This window comes from Dendronephthya gigantea, unplaced genomic scaffold, assembly GCF_004324835.1.
Source record: "Dendronephthya gigantea isolate DGI-Jeju-01 unplaced genomic scaffold, DenGig_1.0 000018F, whole genome shotgun sequence".
In the NCBI taxonomy this organism is placed as follows: Eukaryota; Metazoa; Cnidaria; class Anthozoa; order Malacalcyonacea; family Nephtheidae; genus Dendronephthya; species Dendronephthya gigantea.
Window position 1 is genome coordinate 603,567 of NW_021163028.1, and position 26,477 is coordinate 630,043.

General features: G+C 39.0%; 1 protein-coding gene across 1 annotated transcript; it reads left to right on the forward strand.

The window, feature by feature from the left end:
* The first annotated feature begins 825 nt into the window (after positions 1-825).
* On the forward strand, positions 826-26,080 carry LOC114520985 (SH3 and multiple ankyrin repeat domains protein 3-like). Its single transcript, XM_028541364.1, has 23 exons — positions 826-1,060; positions 6,856-7,064; positions 7,835-7,906; positions 10,212-10,337; positions 11,219-11,290; positions 12,033-12,141; positions 12,223-12,374; positions 12,502-12,546; positions 12,907-13,029; positions 13,284-13,400; positions 13,610-13,687; positions 14,598-14,664; positions 14,831-15,042; positions 15,409-15,772; positions 17,983-18,075; positions 18,485-18,548; positions 18,813-18,928; positions 19,217-19,344; positions 19,745-20,114; positions 20,805-23,534; positions 23,631-23,773; positions 24,358-24,404; positions 24,668-26,080. Exons 2-23 carry the CDS (start codon positions 6,990-6,992, stop codon positions 24,912-24,914), a joined length of 5,550 nt encoding a protein of 1,849 aa, XP_028397165.1. The 5' UTR covers positions 826-1,060; positions 6,856-6,989; the 3' UTR covers positions 24,915-26,080.
* The last annotated feature ends 397 nt before the right edge of the window (positions 26,081-26,477 follow it).

Consider the following 26,477-nt stretch of genomic DNA (forward strand, 5'->3'; position numbering starts at 1 on the left):
CCGTTATTGATACGCAGTACTTCATTGGCTTCAGTGCATTTGCTGCCCATAAACATAAGACAACAGACTAAAAAACATCCATCCGGTGTGTGTTGCTTTTTTATGCTAAATCAATTGATTTCACCAATCACCATTGCTATTGGCATTGTTGTAGTTGAAATGAAATCGTAAGATAAAATGGATATAGCTACTAAAAACTCCGGCAAATCGCAACCATGCCTAAGATGAAAAAGTTCGTTCTCGGAATCTCGGATATAACCAGTAACGCTGTTTCAGACGATGTAAGCGGCCAAGAATTTGTAATCGAAACAGTGTTTCAATTACCGAAGTCCAATCGACATTCAAATCCCAAAGCATTTATTTACCTCTTGTATATTCTGAGCCTGACGAATCCTGCTATTTTTTCAATTTCATTTCGAGAAATTACTTGTTTTTAGTTTCAGAATTTTTAATTATTTGCAAAGTTCTGAAATTAGTTTGTTCCGTTAATTTAAACAACCACGGTCGTTTTGATTGGCCGTAATCTGGACCAGACAATCAGAACAGATATGTAGGTACCAATATCCAATTTCGAATTAGTATAAAATTTCAAAAGCAAATTGAAAATGAGAATGAAAATAGGTTGTTATTCGTAATTGCTTATTTTCTTACCTGTAACTACATTTGCTAAAAATCACACTGTTTTGGAGATTTCAAAATTTGAGCATTTCCAGAATGTGGAAGCCTCGTCGGTGATTCTTGACGTCACACTTTGTGTCACAGTATCCTCGAGTTGTTTCGACACACGCGAGGAAATTTCGAGATCACTCAAGAAATCTCGTATCACGTGTCGGTTATCTCAAATTACTCGAAAAGTCTGGATTCAGTGCGTGCAACATGGCTAAGTTTCGAAGAGTACCGTGTTTCATGGTGTATATATCGGTTTTTAGGCATTAAGCGGCTACGGATTTGTTATACTATTGCCGAAGGACTGCCTCGGGGTTTTCGCTTTTGATTTTAACGTGTTTGTGAGGCGAAATGCACTGGTAAACTGATTGAAACAAGCTTTGTTCATAAACAGGTAGGATATACGTCGTGTATTTTAGTTTTAGTGTACTGAAACGCACTGTGCGATGTATTTTGCTCTACAACGTTGTGAAACAGCGCTTATAGAAGACAAATTCGAAGTTCCGTGGATTCGCTTATTTAGGTTCAAGGTGTAATGTTTAAGGTGTTTGGGTATTCATCCTTGAATAAATATTTGATTAAAACATTCAAATCGGACTTCAGGCAAAGTGCAAGCGTTCGTTTTAATGTTTATAAATGTGTACATATTATAAACTTTCACGTAGGCGAAAATAGGATTTCACTTTATTGCCATACATTAAATTGTCTAGCAGTTTCTGCCGCATAATTAAGACAAATAATACAACTATTCAGATATTATACAGTTGTTTAATGCTTCTAACAACTTCGAATTTATAATTCTTGTCGGCGTAATTTTTATCCAAACATACTGGTAAAATTGGGATTGTACAAACTGTGATTGTTTGTAGAGATTTTTGGGACTAATTTCGAAGCAATTAGAGTTTTATCAGTTGCCTTTCATGCCACAATACTCGCGGACAAAAAGCCTTGTTTATGTCGAATGAGACAATTTAAAATGTCTCGAGTTATGCAAATGAGAACATGTAAACACACATGGAAGAAGTCATTTGGAAATAGAATGTGAGAAATCGAACATTCCAACTGTCGTTCTTTGTCACAATATATGTTGCAATTTCAATATTAAAAGAAGAACACGCATGTTGAGTGGATTTCAAATACTGGCAAAATTTTGACCTTATTTCGAAGCGGAATTAGATATCCTTTCTTGTCTGGTTGCTTTGGCGCGCTTGTACGGTGCCTTCTAGCAACGATCATTCACCCCTCAAGGAGAAGGTTTTCTTTTTTGAACTCCTAAAAGCGTGTTCATTGCTATAAATAGCGCCTGTAGTTTCACGTTTGGTTGTAGATCGTGAAATTTGGCGTCCGAATAAACCTTAACGTTTATGTTGTTCAAGGCCAATATTTCGTTTCTATATTGCACCAATTTTATTCCAGTGTGTTTATATATATGGGCCATGGAAAGGTTCTAAATTGTTTCGAGTCTTTATGTAACACGCGCGTCTTAGCTTAAATACAATTCTGATCTCCTTCTGTTATTGTTTCTTAATTAAGTTTGTCTGGTCTTTCCTGCGAGCTCAAAGGCAAAATTCACCGTCATAGCTTTTCCTAAAATACCGTGCTCTCTAGTGTCAATTGTTCTCAGTATGCTGCAACTTTTTCTGGGAGATTTCCGTGTCATTTCGAATAGTGAATTTTTCCGGCCCTGAAGCTTTGTCGCTTTGCCCCGCAGTGGTTATTTCTCGGCATGGTGCTATTGAATCCTGTTTTGCTGCGCTAATAAAGTACTTATCTGAATATTTATAAAGTTAGATTAGGAGCAATATACTCGGTCTACTTCGTGGCACAATTTAGAACAAGGATGTTGGTGTATTTTTCTGTTATGTAAATGTCAGGTGTTGCTAAGAAAGATTTAGACATAGTATCATACACATGCCAACTTGTAATATGACACAATCTGAACACAGAAACTGCTTATTGAGGTGTTTCCTAACATTGTGATACTTCTAAGTGTAAACAGAGAGAATAATTTGACATTTTATCAATATTACAATATACTTTGATTTTATTTTCATCCATTCCAATTAATTTGACAGTAAACCTTGGTAAATCTGAAGTGTAACAAATCCCCTTATTAAAAGTTGGATTATACAGCATTGAATCTGAAACAGGACTAATATCTGCTGTATTTCTTTAGTACCCGGTATATATATTTTATAATGGTTACACTTTCCCCAATACATAGTTCTTTTCATATGCAGATGCCACTGCAAAATGTGAATTTAATGCAGCTATGTTATACATGTGGCTAAAAATGAACTATGTTAACATGCATATTTTTAAGATATCCAACCATCACACTTTCGTGTTCACCTTATAAATAAGAAAGATGCACTTAAGAAAGAAAGATGGTGTAATTTATGCTTAAGTATAAATAAGCCAGCCATGAAGTGAATGTTAGCAATTTATTTAGATCAATGTTGAACATTTGCATATTTGAACATGAATATTTTATTATTGCCAGTCACAGCTTTCATGAATCACACTGAAGTGCTAATGATTAAACAGTTAAATAGCTCTACAAAAACATTTACCACCCTACATTAAAATGCTTCAAAGTATAACAAAATTGTATTCTGATTTGTATATTTTTATGTATATTTATTTAACTAAGCAAGGTACTTTCACATTCAGATTATTGAATATTGATCAAGTTTTATTAATTGATCTATCAGCCTCTTGGACCACTGGAACCTTATCTTTACAAATCCTCCAGACAATACTGTGCCAGATTTTTTCTTGTGAATCTGACAAAGAGTCTTTAAAGTATGCTAGTCACAATATTTTTTACTCTGATCTTTGAATGCTGCAGTTTTGGTGCTAGACTTGACTTGACCATCTGCTCTGAATAATTAGTCTAACTGACAACCTGGCAATGTTCCCAAATGTCACTAAAAGTTGTTCTGCCTTTTGACATTAACTATTCGAAGTTGCTGCTCATGACACCGTATTATTATTATACTATATTTGTTGGTTTGAAGAGATTGACAGTTAGTTCAATGGCTTAGCACTTAGCAGGAAGACCAAGGGTATTTCTTGTTGACCCTTACCTGGTAGACTGTACCCTTTTTCGTCATGTAAACTCGCAATCTTTCCATGCGTGACGTGCGTGCTTGCATGCATGTGTGCAGCAATGCGTGCGTTAAGCTAATAATGTATTTCTATTGAATGCTAAATGATTTTACCGTAAGTAGAGTTCCGGCAGTTGAGAGTGAATATTCAGTGTGTGCAATCGATGTTTGTCGTACAAGAGGGTCTTCCGACAAAAAGAGATGCGTGCGCAAAATTTCGACTTTCTGCTCTTCATCTTGAACTGCATGAATATCAAAAATGCCAGCCGTTTTAATAGCGATCATTATCTCTTGCCGCCGGCCAAAAACGTCGCAAGCGAATCTTTTTTGCGTCTTTGGTTTTTTCGGTCTGCGAAATATCAATAGACCTTTTCGATAATTACGTCACAACAGGGGAGAATATGCATGAATATATTCATCCCAACAGACTATAAAGGCAGTCGACTTCATGCCCCCTTCCAATGGACATTTGCATAATTGACCAACTTTAGATTTAGGCGACAAAAAGGTGAATTTCCGAAAAGAGCATACTAAACTTAGTAAAATTGCCAAGTTTGGCTGCAAAATAACGTAAAGTGCAGAAAATATAGCCATGCAATTTGGTATACTTTTTTTACTACGACTGGAAGCTTTTGACTAACTTAGTTACACCATAGACAATCCAAAAGACTGTGTTTTGGATTGTCTATGGTTACACACTAGTAAAATGTATACGAATTTGCCAACTTCGCTCGGCTATATTTTCCGTACTACTTGACATTTTGCAGCCAAACTTGGTATGCTCTTTTTAGCTGTGGTGATTTATTTCTTCATTTACCTACATCATAAGTTGTCTATTATGCAAAATGTCCATCATCGGTGCCACTGGCTCAATGTGCTGGCTACGCCACTGCGGTTGCTGTTCAATTTATTTTTATTATTCTAAAATACCTGTTATAGTCTATTTTGCCCGGGTATATGGGGATTTTTCAAACCAAATGCATTTACACAAAAAATTGAATGTTAAATTTTTATATCAAAGAAAACTTTGCCGGAATTGGGTCGTGTAAAAGGGCGTACATATACAGCCTCCTCCCCGGCGCGGCGGGGGAACACGCGTGGGTCAGTGGAGAACACTGAGTGGTGGAGAAGCTCTCGCGGGGGAGCACGCGTGGGTCAGTGGGTCAGCGCGTGATATATATAGATCTGTCACCAAGGAGCTTATATATAGATCTAGCCAATCAGAGGTCTGAATCTGGAGTACAAATCCAATATGGCGACCAGTGACCTCAAAATTTAAGTATTTGATTTAAATCCAGTTTTTATATTGATTGCATCATGCATTGTTTTTGTACAATACCTCGGTCCGAGTGGATTATATTTGCATTGCGCTTCGAGCCAGTCCAGTGTAAAAGTGTTGAAGCCTTTTTTTGTTAATTGTATTTTGCCGCTCCATTGTCAGATTACCGTGCATGTGCAAAACGATATTTCATTTAAAACCTTTTTCATACGTGCTGTCCAGAGAGTGGAGGGATAATTGTACTACACCAGCGTTGGGCAGCTCCGCCTATATTGCCCAAAGGCGTTTGTCTTATGAAGTGAAATATGTGAAAGAAACTGTAAACACGCAGTTTCGTTTAAATCTATATGGAGCTTTGCTAATGGCTCGTTTCACTGATAAATTACGAATGTTCCGATGCATGATGCAATAGTGTTCTAATGAACGTTCTGATGAATGTTGTGAACATCCGTAACTAATTCACTCGTTCACATCTGTCAAAAGAAGAAAATAAATCGCAAGTGTAGGTAATGGCAATTTGAAGTTCATGTAATCTCGTAAATATTGAAATTGCGCAAGTCCTGTTGTTTTGTCCATAAAAAGGTACAACAATTTTAATATTGTAATTTGAATTGTATTTACATACGCCGTAGTCTAAATATCTCAGAATGATGCATGGTAAAAATATAAAAACGAAATACGATCTCACCCCATGATTTCGTGAGTTCTTTAAATATAACAAAGCGTATAGATTGAATAGCAAAACGAATAGCCTAATTGGAATATTTGTTATCCGCAATTTTGGCTTGTCGTTCCACACATACAGCAGTAATTTCGCATCGTCGTAGGCCGATATCATGGGGTTAGTATAACACACGATTCGTAATATGTAATCGTTCAAAATATTTGTTCATGTGATGAGGTTTTCTGTCAGAGCATTTTTATTAACTTGAAAAATCATTATATGGTGACTACGGCTCATTAACATTTTTTGCACATTTTCTCTTCAATTTTGCGCGATTTGTTTACATTGCAATGCGACGTATTTTTCTTAGCGGTATCAAATATCTTGAAGGATTTATTATCGAATTAAAAACATCCCTTGGGCATGTTTGCTCTTGTACAGCGCTGTTTCGATGTGTTTATTCATACTTTTCAAAAATAGGTGTCTCGATTCCAGCGATATGCATGCTCATATACGTAAATTGTTGGGAAAATTATTCAAATCGTATTTTATATACAAACACATTCACTGATTCACCGATAAAGTAAAAGAGTGTATATTGTTTTCAAGATACATTCTTGCCAAGATCAAAATGCGTAGGCGGTCTAAGGGTTTTTTTCTTCCTAGCAAAATAGTTTTTCCAGTATATTTTCATCCGACAGTAAAAAGATACAACGATGTAGGTTTTGGACATGCATCTTCTTAACTGCCTGAAATCCCTATACCATGCATGCATGCACAAGACACAGGATTCAACTATGGAAGATGCACAGACGCATGCAATACATATTCTAATAGTGTTCGACATCGCAATACTGAAATGAAACATGTAATGAAAGGAATGCATATTCATGAATTGCCATTAAAACGTTTCAGCCTTGTGTAACATGTATTAACTTGTAACCCAAATTGGCTATGGAGTTAATCGAGTGCACATTTCCCTCGGATCTGTCAATGCTTGTGTGAATATTGGACGGTCAAAACTTGTTCTCTCAAATGCACTTATATTTGTATTCTGTTGAAAGTCTTACAAGATCTGAATGCATGTGTATGTACTGTGTAGTTGAATTTGTTTGTTTTTCTTCGTGTCTCTGCAGAGTTGTGCAAGGCAGAAAGAACACGGAGCATGAAAAGTTTTGTGAATTACGAAATACATTGGAACATTGGAGAAGCACAGCACTTGGATTTTTTAACAAAACAACTCCTTGATATATCGTAAACATTCGAAAATATGATCAACAATATAGACCATTCGAATTCGCCAATAGTGTTGAAAATCAATATACCTGACAAAGGAATTTATGAGGTAAGATCTAGAGTGGATTTTGTCGTATAATAATCGTACAATGTGTCGGGATAAGAATGTAGATTTCAGTTCTGGTATGTTTATGCGTGATGCATGACACTTGCATGACGCATGCAGTGAGACTTGCCAAGATCTGGTTTGTGATTATGAACTCCATCAAGTGCTATATATCTCACCGATTAACCCAGATAAAGCATATTTCGAGACGCGAAATTGTCATATAAACACTGTATCATGCCTCCCTGGATGAGAATACCTCCTATATATAGGTGTATATCTTCACTCCAAAACTAAAGATGCATTGGAAAACGACGATCGCAATCCTGTTTATCCACCAAAATTTTTCAGCCAAGTAGGATTAAATGCAAGATTTAAATGCAGGGTCAGCCAAGGATAAAATGCAGGGAAGAAGCCACCCTTTGACGGCTCTTTGAAAAGCTATATAATTCAACCCAATGCATGTTTTTAGATAACATCACCACCGCACGCGCACAGATCATTTAATACAATTTGAAAGAGTTGAAAGGGTATGATTACCAGGACATGCATGGGGTCCTTTGTAAGGCCCAACCTGAAAGAATTCCCGAAATGTCACATCTGCATGTATGGGACTTGCTGTAGCTCCGTGACAAGACGAACGTTGTTTACATAAGATGGCTTGATCATATAAGAAAGAATGTTAAAAAGTAGATTTTGCAACTGTGCGATTCTGCCGATTCATTTCACATCGTACTGAATCAGTGACGCTCTTTTCCTTGCGTTTAATTTAGAAACGGTTTACTTTTAATCATGAAGATAAAGTTTGGGCCGCCAAAGAGCAAGTTATACACGAAATAGGAAAGGTGAGAAACGAATGGAATATGTGGTAGCAATCTATACCGTTCAGTGCCTGGCCCTTGATTTCATAGCTTGTAATATAATCATGCACCTTTCGGGTGAAGCCTTATTTTCGTGTGTGGAAAGGAAGGAAATAAGGCTCTGCAGCGCATCAATCTTCTGTTTCGTCCAACGCGTTAAACCAGTTTAACTTGTTTTAACCATGATTCATTGCGCACGGCTATACAGTTTAATTAATTCAATAGTATACTTCATGTATTTCCTCGAGAGAGTCGTGTCTTTCTGAAAATTTCACGAGGGAAACGTCGAGATTTGAAGAAAAACATAACTTACTGTTTCCTGAGGGGTAAATATACACAAGTGTTTTGTTATAAAGCAAAGAGGAATACACAATATACAATATATTAAACGTGGTAATTCCGACAAATGGCGACAATTAACAATATCGATTATATTCTCGCAGTAATTTCTATTCAGTTATGATTTCAATAATTGCAGAACCTGTACGACGTTTCTTCAGCAAGTCCTGTTCCTTACGTGTGCATTTTTCTCTCAAATGAATACGCAAAATTATAGCGCGAAAAGACATCGACGCCATTGTTGTTTTTACGGGCGGGCAAAAAAATTTTTACACGTGACCATGCCCGGCTTAGCGATTCACGATTAATATTTTACATTGATAACAAACAACCCGGCAAAAGAGGCTTAAAAAATTCATTGAATTGTAACGACATTTTGAAGTTCACTTTATCATAAACTTTCATCTGTTTTTAGTCGTTGTCAAAGTGAATTATTTACCTATAAATTTCTAAAGCCTGGTTTTTGTCACTCCCAGACATTCGGCGATCTCTATTGTCAGTGGTTCTTGTATTGGTACTATGTCTGTCGAAAAAAAAGTTCTTCTTGATTCGTCGCCAACAATGGATCGCAGAGCATTGTCGACTGTGTGTCTGCGAGTGATGAAAACCAGGCTTGAAGAAAGTTTGTGTTTAAATAAGTTGAATAATTAATGTTAGTGCAAACGCTAGCTGTATGTATATGCATAACAATTGCTGTTATCGTTCGAGCCCTTTAGTCTGCGACTTGCGAGGACGTTGCTAAGTGACTCCCTAAAGTATTACTTCCCCAGTAGTTAAAAACTGTTTAACTGAAATAGTGAAATGAATTTTCTTTCAATACATTCTCGCCTTTGTTCTGTTGTGTCTTGAGCTTGTTCTCATCCTATATGGTTGTGTCGCGCTCACTCCACCAGATTTGGAAAAAAAGTTGGATAATAACCAGAAATTTAGGACATAAATTGACATAAAAGTTCATAATGCCAGGATTTCGCAATCAAAGATGGCTGCCCGGTTATTATAGAATTATATAAGGCACGAGACAAATTTTGAAATTAAAGCAACTTCTATCTTACATACTGCAGTTGCGGAGCTCCATTTAAGACGAGCTGAAACTCAGGATACTTTTATGACAATTTTTTCATATTTCTATTTTACCTTTAACAGGTTCCCCAGTAGCTAATGTCATTTCAGCAACGCGTCAGCTCCTTGAAATATAATGGTTAGCAAGTTGCTGAAATGACATTACTGGGGAACCTGTTAAAAATAAAAATATGAAAAAATTCTCATAAAAGTACTGAGTTTCTGCCCGTCCTAAATGGAAGCCCGCAACTGCAATATGTAGGATAGAAGTTGCTTTAATTTCAAATTTTGTTTCGTGCCTTATAAATAATTCTATTATAACAAGGCAGCCATCTTTGACTGCGAAATCCTGGCATTATGAACTTTTATGGTAATTAATGTTTTGAATTTCTGGTTATGTCTCGGGATCCTGATTTTATTTATTCTTTTTGGTAAAAACAACCAAACAATTGGCTGCTTTAACCAAGTCTTTATAGGTGTTTTAATCAATAAAATAATTGAACCAGTCGGTTTAATTTTATGCTTTTTTCAAGTATATTCAAGTTCCACTCGATTTTAGACGCCTTGAACCTCTAAAATTTACCTGCATGAAGTGAAGTGCCAAAAATCATAATTGATTTACCCACATGCACCTATTCCCGGCGTTACCATCATATACACATTACCCACGGTTGCTCTTGTCAGCTACCTCTGTAGCTCAGTGGCAAAAGCATTGCACCGGCATCGCAAAAGCGTAGGTTCGATTCCTGCCGGAGGACCGATAGTTGACTCAGACAAACCACTTATTATAGCTACGGTAACTATATAGCCTCATGTAAAGTCCAACCTATAAAAAGAATGTTCCAAAAAAGTTAATATTGATGTTATACATTTTATACCAATTGCATTTTAGGAGTTAAAAGACATACAAAACTATGGGTTCTTCGTGCCTCCGCACCAGGGGAAGGCCGGAAAATTTATGGACGAAGGGAGACCGCTATTGGAATATTCCATTCCTGAAAGTGATCAGATTCTAGAGGTGAGAAGTCGAGCTAATATATAGCTTCGGTGGTACTGTCCACTATAAAATAGGATAAATTCAGATCGCTATAGTTCATGCATGAATGCAATCATTGACACTGTTTTTCAGTTCTTATAGGCTACGTGCTCATGCACGGTAATCTTTTTTAGTGTTTGTGTTCTAGCGGACCTTCCTGTACGCGTTGGAGCTATTCGTATAATTAAAAAGTTCAATATTTTTTAACTTTTTTTATTAAACATCAAAACGATAAAGGAAACGAAGTAATGCATTTCCTGATGTTGACTATAGTGAAACGTGCAATCTGATTAGCATTTTCCGTGCAGGATGACACAATCATGCATACACACATTTCGCGTGGGGTTTTATGAACGTTAATTAAACCGTTATTTCAGCGTAGTGATTTCATAAAACAACAATTATGGAACGGTTTCCCGTACAGAAAGCTAATTAGCGTTTTTCACGTTTTCTGAAAATCTCGAAAAATCCCTTAATCGTGCTTGCATGGATCACGCAGTCTATCTATCCCTCTAAAAAAAACGTTTAAAAAACGATGTCCGCGTGGACATATCCTCACTCCGCTGGTTCTTTTATGCGTGGCTTTATTGTAATCTCGATGATAAAGGGAGTTACTGCCTAGTTACTTGCATGACCTTTCGACAGCCTGCGGGAACCAGTTTCACGCCTGTCGGGTCCTAGTGTTAAAATCACCTGCATGAACTCGTGTGTTCGTAGTAAATATTTTATATTGAATATCTCAGGATTTCACAACATTGTTTTCCGTTATTCGGACTCAGCCACCACCGAAATTTATCAGTATTACTTCGTATTGCCATCACAATTTCTTCTAAACGTTCATTTCATGATGTTTTGCATTCTAGTTCATGTTGAAAAGGCGGATCTACAGATCGATCAATTTCGACGAGAATAAACTTACAAAGATTCACACGAAGGTATCGATTTTTGTAATGTGATATTATTGCCCGAGTATTCCAACACCTTCTTTAACATACCATGCAACGTTTTCAATGTTTGCTCATGCAGGTGCTTTCCGTAAACGATTGTTCATTTTTTGGCGTGACTGGCATTGAAAGTTGAAACATAGGATTAAATTAGATTAAGATATTTGTTGAAAAAAACAATATATAGGCCTAATCAAAACCGTGATTTTTCCAATATGTTTCACGGTTCATATCTGAAGCTTTGATTTTAGCTTCTATATAGCTCATAGCTTTTTGCCCTCTGCTAAACTGAGACCTTTTTTAGTGAGAACCACGGCCAGGCCACGGGAATGTTTTTTATTTAAACCTCGTCTAGTTTTAAACATCGTCGTTTTGATCTGACCTGTGCGTACCGTAACTTTTGCCTCACAAAGGCAAATCACGGTAAAGTAAAAATTAGTTTGGCTGTGGCTGTATATCTTGTGAAGCATTAAAACTGAACCTTTGCGCTGGACATCAAACAGTCAATAAAATCATTAATACAATTTATAGTAAGATGGGTCCCGCAATATTGTTTGTAGTTTTTGTCACATGTTCTTTTTCCTTTGCCCTAAATTCGGAAAATAATTAGAAATTACTGAAACTGATTAAAATTTCGGTGAACAATATGTTGTTATACATAGATCTCCTGAAACAGGTGTTCTGCATGTACATTCTGTAAAAATGTCTCCAAACGTATACATTTCATTTCCAGACGAATCTAAAGAAACTCATGGAACTGATCGAACAGAACAATGCTGGTCAGGTGAACCAATTCCTTGAAAAAGGGCTGGATCCAAATTTCTTGGATACGAAAACTGGAGGTGAGCTTCAAGGACCATAATTGTCTGCAATCGTGCAGCCAAACGGTGTCCAACTGACGTAATGATTTCTCACCAATATAGAGACGCCTCTTACCACAGCTGCCGTAAAGAACAATGCAAACGAAGTGATCATGTTTCTCATTAATGGCGGAGCATATTTTGATTTCAAAAATCGTGATGGACTCACCGCTGTACACAAAGCTGCCGTCGCGGGAAACTCGCATAATATTAAGGTTAGTTAGCAACTTTACATTGTTAGATGGACCTCTGTTACAACAGTTATGTGGAACTGAATATAGAATATTGTGCAGTATAGTTCTTCTAATTAATGTTTGAGTTAATGTTTTATTGTCGTTTTAGGCATTTTTGGATCTGGGTGCCTCGCCAAATTACAGAGATCTTAAGGTAAGACTACGTAAAGAGTTGTAAAAGTTACTTACGTACCTTCCCTTTAACCTCTGAGTCAAGTCAGGACGCTGTGGCTGCCGTTCTGTCAAAATTATGCAGTTATACTTTTGTGTTTATATTATCGTCGCGTTGTGTAAAAATCTATGTGAATCGGTGAAGAATAACGTTACAACAAAGAACTTAACGTGTCTTCAAATTGAGGGCGATTTGGGTTTGAATTTGATAACGAGTTTTATCCACCATGCAATTCAAATGCACAAATATCTTTCGACGATTTAATGCTTATTGGTTAATCGCAGTGTATAAGATGGTAAATAAACAGCCAATAAACTGCTTTTCTATGTTACTTTTTTGAAGGGCCTAACACCATTATACCACGCATGTCTGAGTGGCAAGAATCCAAATGTGGCTGAACTATTGCTTGGTGATCAGGCTGATTTTGGTATAGTTGATTCACAAGGATGGCAAGAAATCCACCAGGTATAGATCAACACGTATGTTTTTAAGCGCATAACGTCTCCATCTAATGTTATCGCCATAATTATGACGAGGATTTAATTCCAACCAGGTAAAATTAAAAAACAAATTATACTACTAATACTTAAAGCCAATGAATGCTTATATTAAAAACTTGATTCTAGATTAGAGCCTTTCATTTTCATGGAACAATTGCTCTCTCTCTTCGCTTTACACTGTACCTTGCCCAATGACAGCGATACGTTTTTTTTTCTTAGGTTTGTCGCTATGGTTTCGTGCGACATTTAGAGCAATTGATCTACTACGGCGCTGATCTCAATGCACAGAATGGATCAGGCAATACTCCATTGCACATATGTTCATTGTATAATCAGGTAAAAGACCGTTGAAACAAGGACTCTTGGTACATATATGCAAGCAGTATTATGGATATGTACATAAGGAAGACTAGCAGAAAAGGTGGAAGAGTTTGAAGGAAGAAATCGGGCAGACAGGCGAGAGAAATAGATGAAAGGATGGAATGGGAAGGGAGGAATGGTGTTGAATGACTAATGATGTTGTATGCTTTACCCGCTCATTTCAGGAAGAGTGTGCTAAGTTACTTCTTTACCGCGGAGCAAGACGGGACATTGTGAATTTTGCAAACCAGACTGCTGAAATGGTAAGAACATCAGGTCATTATACAACCTCCTACGTGGGGCCTTCTCGTAGGGGGGAGGGGAAAAAATTGGAAAAGGCTGCCCACATAACTCGATCAACCTCGTACCCGAATACTCCAAAAAATTTGGAGTCACGTGGTTGGTCATTTTAAATATGGGGTGATGCGATTATTCACGAACTTATTGTTGTAAATAAAAAATGCAATTCAATTAGAGTTTTAGCAAAAAATCTTTCAGTCAAACACTACGTTTTGGTGCTTTACTCTGGGGTTCTAAGGTTCACTAGCTATAAACCACGGGATTGGCTTTGGCATGAATCTACTTTTCTAATTTCGCTATGGCATGTTGCTCTACGATCAGCAGCGTTTAATATTTTCGAGGGTCGAAGTGATGAATGTAAATTGTTTTACGATGGTTTTGGACGCACAAATTGAAAAATTTCTTTAATAAATAATAATTAGATAATTTTTATGTGTATCTAAATAGGGATATGAACAGACTCCAATCTTATGATTCACAGGCTAGAATGTGTTGTCGTATTTATTCTGAAAAACATATTGAGCTCTTGAAAAGGATCAGTCAACAAGCCCGAACAAATTCAATAAAGGTTATCATTTGGTAATCCTAAACCTTATAACATTGATGTGAAACAACCTGTTCCGAACCCCAAATGAAATAGACAATTTTCGTGAAGCATTTTGGGGATAAAGATTCCCATAGTCTGACTGGAATCGAGAAATTGTCCATCATTTAGCTATACTTTGCTGTTTCTGTTCTATGTTTATGATTTGAATGGTTTTTGAATGACAAACCTTTATCGACTTATCTGTAAAGAATACATCCTTCAACATCGGGACTCTTGACCTATACACCTCCATCATATCCATTACTACCATTCCAATTGTTTTATAGGTCGCAGTGGTTGCAACGAATGCAAGTTTGTCTGCGTTTATTAGAAATTATAACGAGAAGGATGTAGGTACGTGTTGTCGTAAGGAGTTTAACCTTTTCTATGATTATCCTGTGTAATCTTCATGTTATTTAGTTCCGCCTTTGTCGAAGGAAGATGAGAATCAAGCTATACTTATTAGTCAAGTGCAATTAGGCACCACTTTGTTGAACATATGTTTCATTTGTATCTCTAGTTCCATACATCGACAAGCCAACGTACAGTACTCGGCGGCGTACACAATCAAAGAGCCGACCTACGGCCAATTCCGTGTTTCATCGAGATTCCACCGATACCTTCATATTCTGTTCCGAGTCTCTGAGTACAACGTCATCAACCCCTTCTATCCACTCGGAAACGTCGGAACCCATGTCACTTGATCTTTCACCTCGCGAGATAATACCTCAGGTAACTTATGTAAATAGGAATATGTTTGTCGATAGACAAGTTAATGTGAATCACAAAATGATGAGATGTAAATCTTTACTTATGGGGGCGATTACACGGCAAAAAACGCTCAAGTTGTTCCCGGTATATGAGAGCAGGCCTCAACAATGTTGCCAACAACATTTTGCAATATTGTTAAGCGTAACAAGGTGGAACAACAATGTTGACAAAATTTTTCATGGGGTGCAGCACAACGTTGTTGAGGGCTGTTCTCATCAACCGGGAACAACTTGAGCGTTTTTTGCCGTGTATAAGAAGGTTGGATGGCACTATCCGCCAGACACCAGCCGGAGAACTTCATTTAAAAAAATAATTTTTCTTTTATAGGTCAATGTGACCGAGGTTGTTGAGACCCCGACCAAAAAGCCGCGACGAAGGCGCACTCTCAGTGGGTCGGGGTCAGACTCTTCTTATATGACCGATTCCGGAGACGAAGGGGGCTCAAGCGTGAACACTCCTCTTCTTTCACCCACCTCCGATGAACTTACCCTACGGTGGAGGACATACTCCCTGTCTTCGCTGAACAAAGAGGAAAGAGGGACTATTCCTCGGGTCAAAGAGGTAAAGGGAGCCGCAAACATGGGACCCGCTCCTGGTAAGAATATCTCGCGCAAGACCTATGTTGCTGTTACAAACTTCACTCCCACGCAAGCTGGGGAGTTGTCCCTTGCGGAGGGCGATCTTGTTGAAGGTAAGAGAATATGTACGTTTTAGGGGGGGGGTCATTTCGAGACACTCGCTGCGTACGAAACGTAACCTGCAGTGTAAAAAAAATGAAAACTACCTTAAGCGTATACACGTACGGAAGGGTACCTCTTATTCTAGGTTCAAGGTTCTCAGTATTTAGAGTGTAACACGCTGTTCGAAAAGACGTTAACTAAAAGTCACAGTTTCATGTTTTTTCTTGCTTAACTGACCTTAAATTCCAATTAGTTCTTGGTCTATCGTGCCTTTCTAACCATCATTGACATAAGAACGTTGTTACAGTCGCAGCAACATTTATTAACTGGAGGGGGGGGGAGGGAGTTTGTTCACACGAGCCAGCAATCGCTTTCGTTCCAGCCTATTTAGCAATGATTGTATATTATGTATGTGTAAAGACCGACTCGCTATTATTTCAACAATCTACTGGTCACTGAACAGATTTACAAATTTCGTCAACTGCATAGACCAATTGCGAAACTTAGTAACCGCGCCTTCGCATAACATGGAAGCGAGGCTTATTATGCAAAAAACAATATTTGTATTTTTTGCCGTACAAAGCTATCCGCCGAGTTATATCCCGGTTTTCGCCTTTGGTTTACATATTTTTCGATACCTTTAAAGCTCGGTTTCATCGTTGTTATCATAGTTTTAAGGTGAGGGAGTTTTGCCTTTCATTTGAGGCGTTTTTGTGATGTTTTCATTAATTTTTTCGGCTGCTTTCGTCGGGGAAATATGGAAAAGGCCGACACAAACTCAGGTAAAAATTCAGTTTTTTCCAAACTATTTCGTCTCAAGTCTTGAAAATTTATTTCATTTTTCTTCCTTTTATTTGTGCAAAATTTGGCGATATATATTTGGTGCAAAATCTATGTTTTTGTGACAAAAATTGTTGAAAACTAAATGAAAAGTGACAGTCAGATTTTATAATTTCACACCTAATGACTGAAATGGTTCAAATTTATTCACAAATATCACTATATTTTTTATCTTTATACCAGAGTAATACTGTGAAAATGGCAAAAAGTAACTAGCTGAAATGTTTTTGTTTATTTCGTTTTAAAAAAGTACAGACGATGCATGGCTTGCATACCGACATGAAGGCCGAATTTTATTTAAAAGTCGAATTCGAACGCATCTGACGTTCTGTATATTTTGTGTCACTACAAAACACTATTCTTTCTATCTACTACCATGCAATAGATGTTTTAAATAAGGGTTAACCAGGAATACTTTAAAAGGAAGGATTCCGTTCACCATCGCATTATAAAACGGAAAACACTTCCGAACTTCGGGGTTGTATATTTTTTTCGCCTTCGGCTTTGCCATCATGTAAAGGCATATCTTAAAAAACGCTGCTGCTCGCATTGTGGCTACCTTTATAGTATGATATTGTGGGAAAAGAAATATTAAATGGTAATTCAAAATAGAGAATGATATTATGTCTTGGTAATAAGTATTTTACTATCCATGTCATGCATGTGTGCCAAGTTGAAGAGTTGTTTTGCTTTTGAGTCGGCATGACATCACATGTACTGTAGTCTATATACACAGGGAAAATAAACCAAAAAACTCCGTTGTATATTTTATCTCCGATTGTTTCTGTCAACAGAGTTCTTCTAATTTTTCCTGAGCTGTAAAATTGCTGTGAAATTACAGCTTATCGATCGATAAAATTGGTGTAAAATAATTTTAAATGAGAAATGTAAACATGGTGGTGGTTCGACCGTGACTTTTCAATAATCCTTGTCACAAAAACATAGATTTTGCACCAAATATATATCGCCAAATTTTGCACAAATAAGAGGAAGAAAAATGAAATAAATTTTCAAGACTTGAGACGAAATAGCTTGGAAAAACTGAATTTTTACCTGAGTTTGTGCCGGTCTTTTCCATATTTCCCCGACGAAAGCAGCCGAAAAAATTAATGAAAACATCACAAAAACGCCTCAAATGAAAGGCAAAACTCCCTCACCTTAAAACTATGATAACAACGATGAAACCGAGCTTTAAAGGTATCGAAAAATATGTAAACCAAAGGCGAAAACCGGGATATAACTCGGCGGATAGCTTTGTACGGCAAAAAATACAAATATTGTTTTTTGCATAATAAGCCTCGCTTCCATGTTATGCGAAGGCGCGGTTACTAAGTTTCGCAATTGGTCTATGCATATATATGTTCTGTTATTTGCTTCACAGTGATAACGAAGGGAGAGAAAGGTTATTGGCAAGGATCAGTGGCGGGAAACACCGGCTGGTTTCCAGCAGAATGCGTGGAAGATCTAAAGAAAAGTACGTTAAAGTCTTGCATGTATTTTATTTTTTTTAAAAAAAAAGTAGTTCTGACCGTGACTTTTCAGCAAGGATGCTTGTCTCAGTTTTCTTTTGTTATGCCCACAACGTACTATTGGCTCCAGAACATTTTTAAAAAAGCTCGTAAACTTGTTTATTTTAACACGTGGCTTTAAAAACCATCCAAATTGGAAACTCGTAATAGCAAAATGTCGTAAATTGCGAAACTTAGGAAGAATTTTTTTATACTAGACGCGCCGAAAGTCAATACCTTTTCAGTCGAGAAAGGAATATAATATAGAGATATCGCGCTTTGTACAAAAGAGCTAAAAATTTGTTCACTATAACTTCACTTTTATTTAGCGCTATATTATGATGCCTTTTTTGAGGAATATTTACTACATTTTAGGAAAGCAAAAGTCAAAGAGTTCTCTGCATAAACCTTCTTCGATTGGAAGTTCTCTCAACAAAAGGTAAGGAAAATTAAGGCCGGGTTTCTCATTAGATATTACATGTCTTTATTCGTCGTATTCGTTATATAGTCACAAATACAAAGTAAATATTCAGAGCAAAATATGAAACCTAAACAGACACTATATTTCATGATCAATCGACCTTTAGGCTTGTTAACGGGGCGTTTTTAAATTCTAAAAGTGTTTCCCTGTGAGCGTATACATCCGTATTATATACTTTAACACTGTTTAAATACCCATTTTTCTACTGGCACTTGCTTTCAGTAACACTAGTCTGGACCAGCCTATAATACCTCCTGTTGTAATGGCACCTCAACCAAGACAGGTCATCTTACACAAAGTCAAGGCGGGATTCGGATTTCAAATGAGAGGCGCCAACAGTAAGTCTTCAACACAGATCTGATTTTCTAACTGGATTGATGGACCGATGGACTAAAATGCAGCTCGCAATTCGCCTGTACGAACTAACTAGCCTATAAAAGCCATACAAATTTTCTTGGCGATATTCCCTCAAGTCTTTCTCAATAATATTATATATTCACATTGCTATATCATGTTCTAGAAATTTTCATGTAAACAAAAGTACGATATTTAGCTATCTAATGCTTAACACAACCCATGCATTTTGTTGCATTTTTAAACGGAATGAATTATTTCCATTTATTTAGTACCAGCCGTGAATAAACTAGAGTTCCAGCCGTCTGCGAAGATACCAGCACTTCAGTATGTTGGGGATGTCGAACCGGGGGGTGAGGCGGACAAGCGTGGAGTCAAGAAAGGCGATTATATCCTAGAAGTACGGCATTTTTCAATTTTTCACTTAGTGTCAAAGTTCATTCAAAAGTCTCCCCGTCCCGTATTTTGATTTCACACTTCGGCTCATGCACGTCGCATAATCTCTTCAGATAAACAAAGAGAAGCTTCAATCTTCTGATCTGATCACTGCCCCAATTAACCAATTTCTTCAAGCATTTGGTTGGCTTTTTTGATCTCCAGTAGCGTGGAAAGAGATTATTTACAAATTTTGCACTGACTTGCGCACGACAATTTTAAATATACGTACACAAAAATTGTTTTGAAGTACTGAACATGAAATTTTTGAAATAAATTACTTAGTGCCTTGAAGCTTTCGTGTAAATAAAGTAGCTAAGAAGGTAGCTAGCGCAGTCGTACTAACAAGTTTTCGAATTTCCCAGGTCAACGGAAACGACGTCAGAACTGCCAGCCATCGCCACGTTGTAAGTCTGATACGAAAAACCGGGCAAACGCTCGTCATGAAATTGCTCTGCGTAGATAATGGCGAACATTTCGTCAAACCCGGAAGCAACAGTGTCGCCAAGCCAGCGCCTTCTGGAAGCCCCCCGCCGAACCAACCCCCGCCCTCGGAAATCCTACCCCCGTCGATGCCACCCACGGCAATTCCGACCTCGGCGAACCAAGAAAGGCATTCCAGAGTGATCGTTAATGGGACCAGTCATGCCGATGGACCTAGCAACAAGAAAGCGCCCCCAATCCCATCGAGGGCGCCTACGACCTTGTTGACTACTAACAAACCCAGATTGTCAGGTATGCAAAACACATCATGAAATGACAATGAGTTAAGTGTCGATAGTGATAGTCAATGCAGTAGCCAGAATCTTAATTTGATCTTAATTTGATCTTAAGGCTAGTTTCCACTCAGGAAAAATCTCCTTTGGATCGGAACGGACAGGAAAATTTCGTTGGTGAGTTCTCAGGCGGCGTTTATACAAAGGAAACCTTCCTGTCCTGTCCGATCCAAAGGAGAATTTTCCTGAGTGGAAACTAGCCTTTAATATACATATATTCGTCTAATGCCCGAATGATTTCTTTGAAAAGCTATTGTTCCTATGGTGTGTAAACATTATGTGCCCTCATGAATATGCCCTCCTCCCAATTTAACCGCCTAGCTACGGCTCTGTGGATATTCATTAAGTACTATATAAATAGTAATCATTCAACAAATTTGATTGATGTGATAGTCCTGGAGGATGCAAGAGGAACACTTTTTGTAGCTGAAATTACTTTCATTGCTTTCACACAAGGCGATGCAAAATTTTTCATTGTAATGTTGACTGCACTGTCGTTTTTTATAAGAGAGATGCCCAACCGTTTTTCGTTTAGTATTTTTAAACAAATTAATTTCTAAACATTGTTAAAGCACGAAATATCGCATTTATCGTCAATTTACTCGAATTTTTTTACTCGAAATTTTATCAACCTTTTTGTCCGTTTCAGACGGTGATGAGACGGCACCCGTTGTGCAAGAAGATCGTGTCATATCCGTTCCCAGAGAACGCATTTCCTCGAACGACAAGAAGTGGACGCTGAGCGGTTACAGTTCCCTACCACGGCGACCAAAAAGCTCATACGGTGCCATCATTGGAAGCCCTCATGCAAGCCCATCAAGCGAAAAACCTACGCGGAACTTCCACCCGGTAGACTCCTTGGACAATACCGGGTTTATGACCCTGCCTTCTAAGCAAAGAGAGAGTGCGCGCCGCAATGTAACTCAAGATGACTCGGCGGTTACCCGCCGTAGAACTGGTTCAGCTCGAACGGCAAGGGACCGTCCAAAATCGTGGATGCCGAAGGTTTTGCCGTCAGAACCACCTCCCGTTTCTCCCCCTGTTCCCCGGGAACAGCCAACTCCTAGGCAAAGTGATGACTCGAGGCATGTCTCCAGAACGGACTCAAAAAGAGATAAGAAGAGACGGTTTTCATTTCGAAAGAAGAAAGAAAAGGATTACATGGCCACTGCCTCCCAAGAGCCACCCGAACCCAGCGAGGAGCCTGGAGACGAAGGTGAAGTCATCGCCCAAGCACCAAACGAAAACCTCCAAATCGAAGGCGAACAAAATAGGCCGAATACGCTACCAGGACTTCAAAAACGATTGTCTACTTTTAAACCAGTTGTGGTGCCTCATAGACAGTTCGTCCACACAGATGCCGTCTCACCTGAGCTATCGCAGGCGCTGGAAAAACGAAAATCAAGGGGTTTTTCTTCGGGTACCGATGAAATGGTTTCGCCCGTATTTTCACCTGGTCACGAAGGTGTGCCCGTACCAGTGTTCCCCCCTGCACCCACCCAGGCTCCGCCTAACCCACCCAAAGCGAAATCTTTGGAGGAATCAATCAAAGAGGAAATGATGAGACGACGATGTAACACCGCCCCTGCCTCTTCAATCCCGACAAAACCACGCCGTACCTTCGAGTATAGGAAGTCCAGCGGTGAACCATTTCCCGAGGGGGAAGAACCTCCCGAAGAGAAAGGGGGTTTGGATTCCGAGCTTGCCAAGGCGGTTGCAAAGCGTGCAGCCAAAATGACTACTGCGCCTAAAAAAGACACCCACATTTACGAAAACGTGAAAAACCTAAATATTAATTCCCCGAAGGAGCCGAGGTCTTCTGTTGAAGAACCGCCGACTTTGAGTATTGAAGAAAAATTAAAAAAGCTACATTTGAGTGACGAGGTTATTCTTCCAACGAAGTTCAAACCTCCGGTTGCTCCTCCATCGGGTAAAGTTTCCAGGGTAAAACCGCCGATTGATCCACCTCGCGAAAAATCACCCCCGTCGGAAGTGTTACCTCACGGGAAAGCCCCTCCCAAAACCTTACCCAAACCGAAAAAGAAGTCCCCATCGATTACCTCAGATTCTGGAAGTGACAGCGTCGGGCCGGCGTCTCGACCGAAATCTTTGCCTCTTATGACGCCAACACAAACCTCGGCACTACCACCCCCTATTTTGTCCCCTGAGATGGTGGCCACCCAGCTGCTGGATGACGTCATAAATGAAGAGGTTAAACGGTCGAATTGGGATACTGCGTCGTGGAAGGATAAAGATCCCTCGTCAGAAAACACTTCTCCTCTGTCCGTGGACGGAGCTGCTACGACATTTGACGGAACGACGACGACAAACGACGACACTTCCCCGATCATCCCCGAGTCGTCGGCGTCTGGGAAAAAGAAGTACGTTTACAAAATTACGTTGGTGACCGAAAAGCACGCGGACGGCTCCGAGCAAACGCAAACAGTGACCCAAGTAATAACCAAGCAACCCGAACCACTTGAATTAGTTTCTCCTGGAGGTTCAGAAATGCCCCCGCCTCCAGCCCAACCACCATTGGAATTTATTGATGAAAGTTCATTGCCGGCCCCAGTATTCACCCCTCCCACTTCTCCAGGTTTCACACCAGACTCATCTGAATTCAACCCTCCCCCACCACCGGCATTTTCGCCCCCACCTCCTTTTATAATCGAGGATAACGAACAGCCTACAGAACCTAATGTTGAAAGTACCCCACCCTCCCATTTACCACCCCCCGTAGCATTTCAGGAGGATGTTTCATCTTCGAACGAACCTCTGTCTTCATCAGCAACACCTATCTCGACTGAGGATAAAGTTACCTCTGTTCCCGAGGAACATCAAGTCCACCCGCCTGTATCTATTCCAGAACCTTTGCCTCAAAATGAGTCAGAGGAGGCAACATATACCTGTTCTCCACCTGCCCCAGTGACCCCTTCTGCTCAGGAGGATTCTCCCAACAACAAAGACCCACAGTTCGCCTCGGGTACGCTACCCCCACCAGATGAGTTCACGGAGAATAGCTTAGATCGTCCGCCGTCGTCGGAGATTGTTGTTCCCCCTCCTGTATTTTCGGACAGTACAAATGGACAAGTCATAGACACAAGTGATACATCTACGTCAGAGAAGCAAGAAATCGATTTAAAGAAGGACGGATCCATTGTATCAATGGACTCTAACGAACAGTGCTCAAAAGATATTGCACAATCCCAGGCTAGTGATGTCTCGAAGTTACTTTCAGAACAATCAAAACAAGTCGAAACAGGGCAGCCAAAATCATTTTCAATAGCTCCCAAAGAAGAAAGCCATCTTGGCAAAAATCTGAGCCAACCATCGGATGGAAATTCGCAAAGCCAAGTCAGTTCTGAAGACTCGGCCATAGGTAAGACTGTCAGTGAATTCACACGATGTGTATGGCGATTTCATTCACATGTCTCGTTAGATTTGTGTCAGCATTTCAATTTTTTTTAACACACAGGTAAGTCAAGTGAAGTCGTGTGTCCGGCGAATGAGGACAGTTCTCAGGTCATCCCAACCGAGGAAGTGCTGGCACTTCCAGAGTCAAAGGATCAAAATGAGAATGTAGTGGAAACACCGACTGCGAATGCTGGTAATAAGGAGGTTAGTAGGTCCCTTCCTTCTTATGGGTTTTTGAAATGAGGCCTTCGACAGTGGCTTGTTTAGCAACGAAGAATTCTTTGTCGTTATACAATTGTTTTCTGGTGACAGTTGACATTCGTCATGCTGGGAATCGCCCGTATCAATCTATTTCAATTTAAACACACTAGGCCGACGTAATTTGCTCCACGACGATGATGAAATGGTAATTTAACTCCATTATACGATTGCTTCATTGTGCAATAAGTCCATTCATTGTCTTAAGTTCATTTTCGCCGTGGACCACTAAACATGACAAAATATAGGGCAAAGATTCTACACAAACAAAGGCTGTGAATTTAGCTGTGAAATAGCTATTTGTAAGCCCTAATTCGGTTGAATTTGATTGCTTTCCTTTTTTCAATGTTTTCTCGCGGTGGGTGCTCAATTCATATTACCCTAAGCAGTTATCTTCAACTAAATCGCACGCCTTCGGAACTAGTGTCAAAACGACAAAAAATATTAGTACAAGTCATAATTCTAGTCATAATTCTGAGTTGACCGTTCTGAAAAAGGAAATAACTTTGCCAATTCTATTTTCCTTATAGGAGCAGGCTCCTCTGCAAACAGTGAAGTTGGAAGCATCCACTGATAGGTATTACTTATTTATTAACTGGATGTCCTTGTGTTTGTATCGCTTGTTCCCAGCATGTTGACATTTTTTGAAACTGACTCTCGATACACTGCTAGTACAGAAATTGTAAAACCACCCAAAGGTCGCTTCAATTAAGCTGCTAAACCAATAAGTTTAGCTGTTGGTTGCGCAACACTTATTATTAGCTAAATTGACTCATTTTTCGGTATATAGGTTTTGGGTGTGCTAGCTCGATTTTAAAATTCTCTATCCTATAATTTCAGTTCATCTTTCCTGGAAACGCCTTACGAGAATTGGTCCTGTGCGCACGTTTGTGATTGGCTGGCCTCTATCGGTATGGCGGAACATGGTGACTTGTTCCGAGAGAACGATATCCGGGGGTCGAATCTCCTAGGTCTCACTAAGGAAGACCTACGCGAACTAGGTGTGAAAAAGTTGGGTCATCGAATGACGATTACCAACGAGGTCAATAGACTCTCAACAAACAACGGCGCTGCTACGAATCTGTGAAGTTTCTTTTGTGACAGTACGTTTGCAGGAGGAGGATGTGGATATATAATCGGAAACATTTGATTGCGTCAAACGCTGGACGATGACAAACAAACTACTGTAGTTTAGTGGCACACTAATATATTAGCTTGCGTCTTTAGCCCGTTAAAAGCATTCCAACATCGTCCAACATTTTTGGTCAAAACGTAACTTGGTTTTCTCCAACTGTTTAAAATTGGTTGACTGCATGGGTAACTCTGCTAAACCTGTTAACTTTGGCCGGGTCAGCCATCGTTAATAGAATACATGGTTTGCTAGGATTAGGTGGAAGTGAGTCGATGAATGTTTGTTGTGAGAAATTAGCTAGGTGGAAGTGAGTCGATGAATGTTTGCCTTGAGCAATGATGACTAATGGTCCCAATTTATTGAAAAGCATTTTTCTACAAATCAAGACAGTATGGTGGTTGGTGCATGCATGTATCCAGTCTTGTTGGACATGTCGGAGTGTACCTTTTTTAACGGGCGTAGTTGTATCTCCCTTTGTCGTGTAGAGTTTTGTTAATGGTTTGTTACCTTCTAATCTAGTCTTTTTCGAGACAATGCAACGTATAGCAGTATACTATAGGCGTGCAAGATACATGGTTGGGTAATTTTGAATGATGAAAATAACAGCAGTCATAGCAACTGAACAGTAACTGGCAATTCCGAAGAAGAAATAATTTATCAACATTAATTTTTCTCTAGGTTAAAGAGGCGGTCAGCGACGTTGTGCCCAAGTGCTGACGGGGGCGCCAGATGCAATCGATACCTGTATTTTGTCCGATGTTTCGAAAACTTTAATAATGAAAAATGATCGAATTGATTTGAATTCATAGAGAACCAGAATAATGTTAGGTAGCAACCAAGGTACGCATTTGCGCCGACGGCCTCTTTAACCCTTTATAACTTACAGAGTTTGCAAAACCGATATTTTTATATTATTAATAATAACCCCTAATAATTTAACCCTTCAGCTAATTAGAATAAAGGTTAGATTAAATTCAGGCTCTAAAATTTTGTGTGAATAGTTGATGAATTAGGCGTTGAAGTTCCAAACTGCGACTGGGCCAGAGTTAAGGCCGACACAGACCGGACGCGATGCGGCAACGCGACGCGAATTTTCAGTTTTCAAAAGCATATAAATTAAATTCTGGAAGTAAAATTTGGAAACTATGGACGCTAGAGCAGTCAAAATGTTTTATTGTTATGTAATCTACAAGAATATTATGATAGTTTAAGATTTATTTGATTTTGAAAAATTAAAAACGTTGAAAATTCGCGCCGCGTTGCCAATTCGCGTGCGGTCTGTGTCGACCTTTAGGCTCTGGCTCTTCCTAAGCGTCCACACGAATAAACATTAACCAGATGGCGACATTGTTTTTCGTTATTTTACTGAGCTGTATATATCTATGAACATCAGTCATTATCCCATGACCGGTACTAAAAAGGCTAAAAGGTTCTCATCAAATGTGGTATAACGACTGGCTAATATTTACAAAAAACGCCTTGACGTTGATGAAAAGTAGTTACAGGATCGTGTAAATC

What these genes read in the sequence shown, in the direction of transcription:
- LOC114520985 (XM_028541364.1), top strand. Translation starts at nt 6,990, where the DNA reads ATGATCAACAATATAGACCATTCGAATTCGCCAATAGTGTTGAAAATC. An exon ending in CTTGGATACGAAAACTGGAG is followed by an intron (nt 12,142 to 12,222) that starts GTGAGCTTCAAG and finishes TCACCAATATAG; the next exon opens with AGACGCCTCTTACCACAGCT. An exon ending in CAAACCAGACTGCTGAAATG is followed by an intron (nt 13,688 to 14,597) that starts GTAAGAACATCA and finishes ATTGTTTTATAG; the next exon opens with GTCGCAGTGGTTGCAACGAA.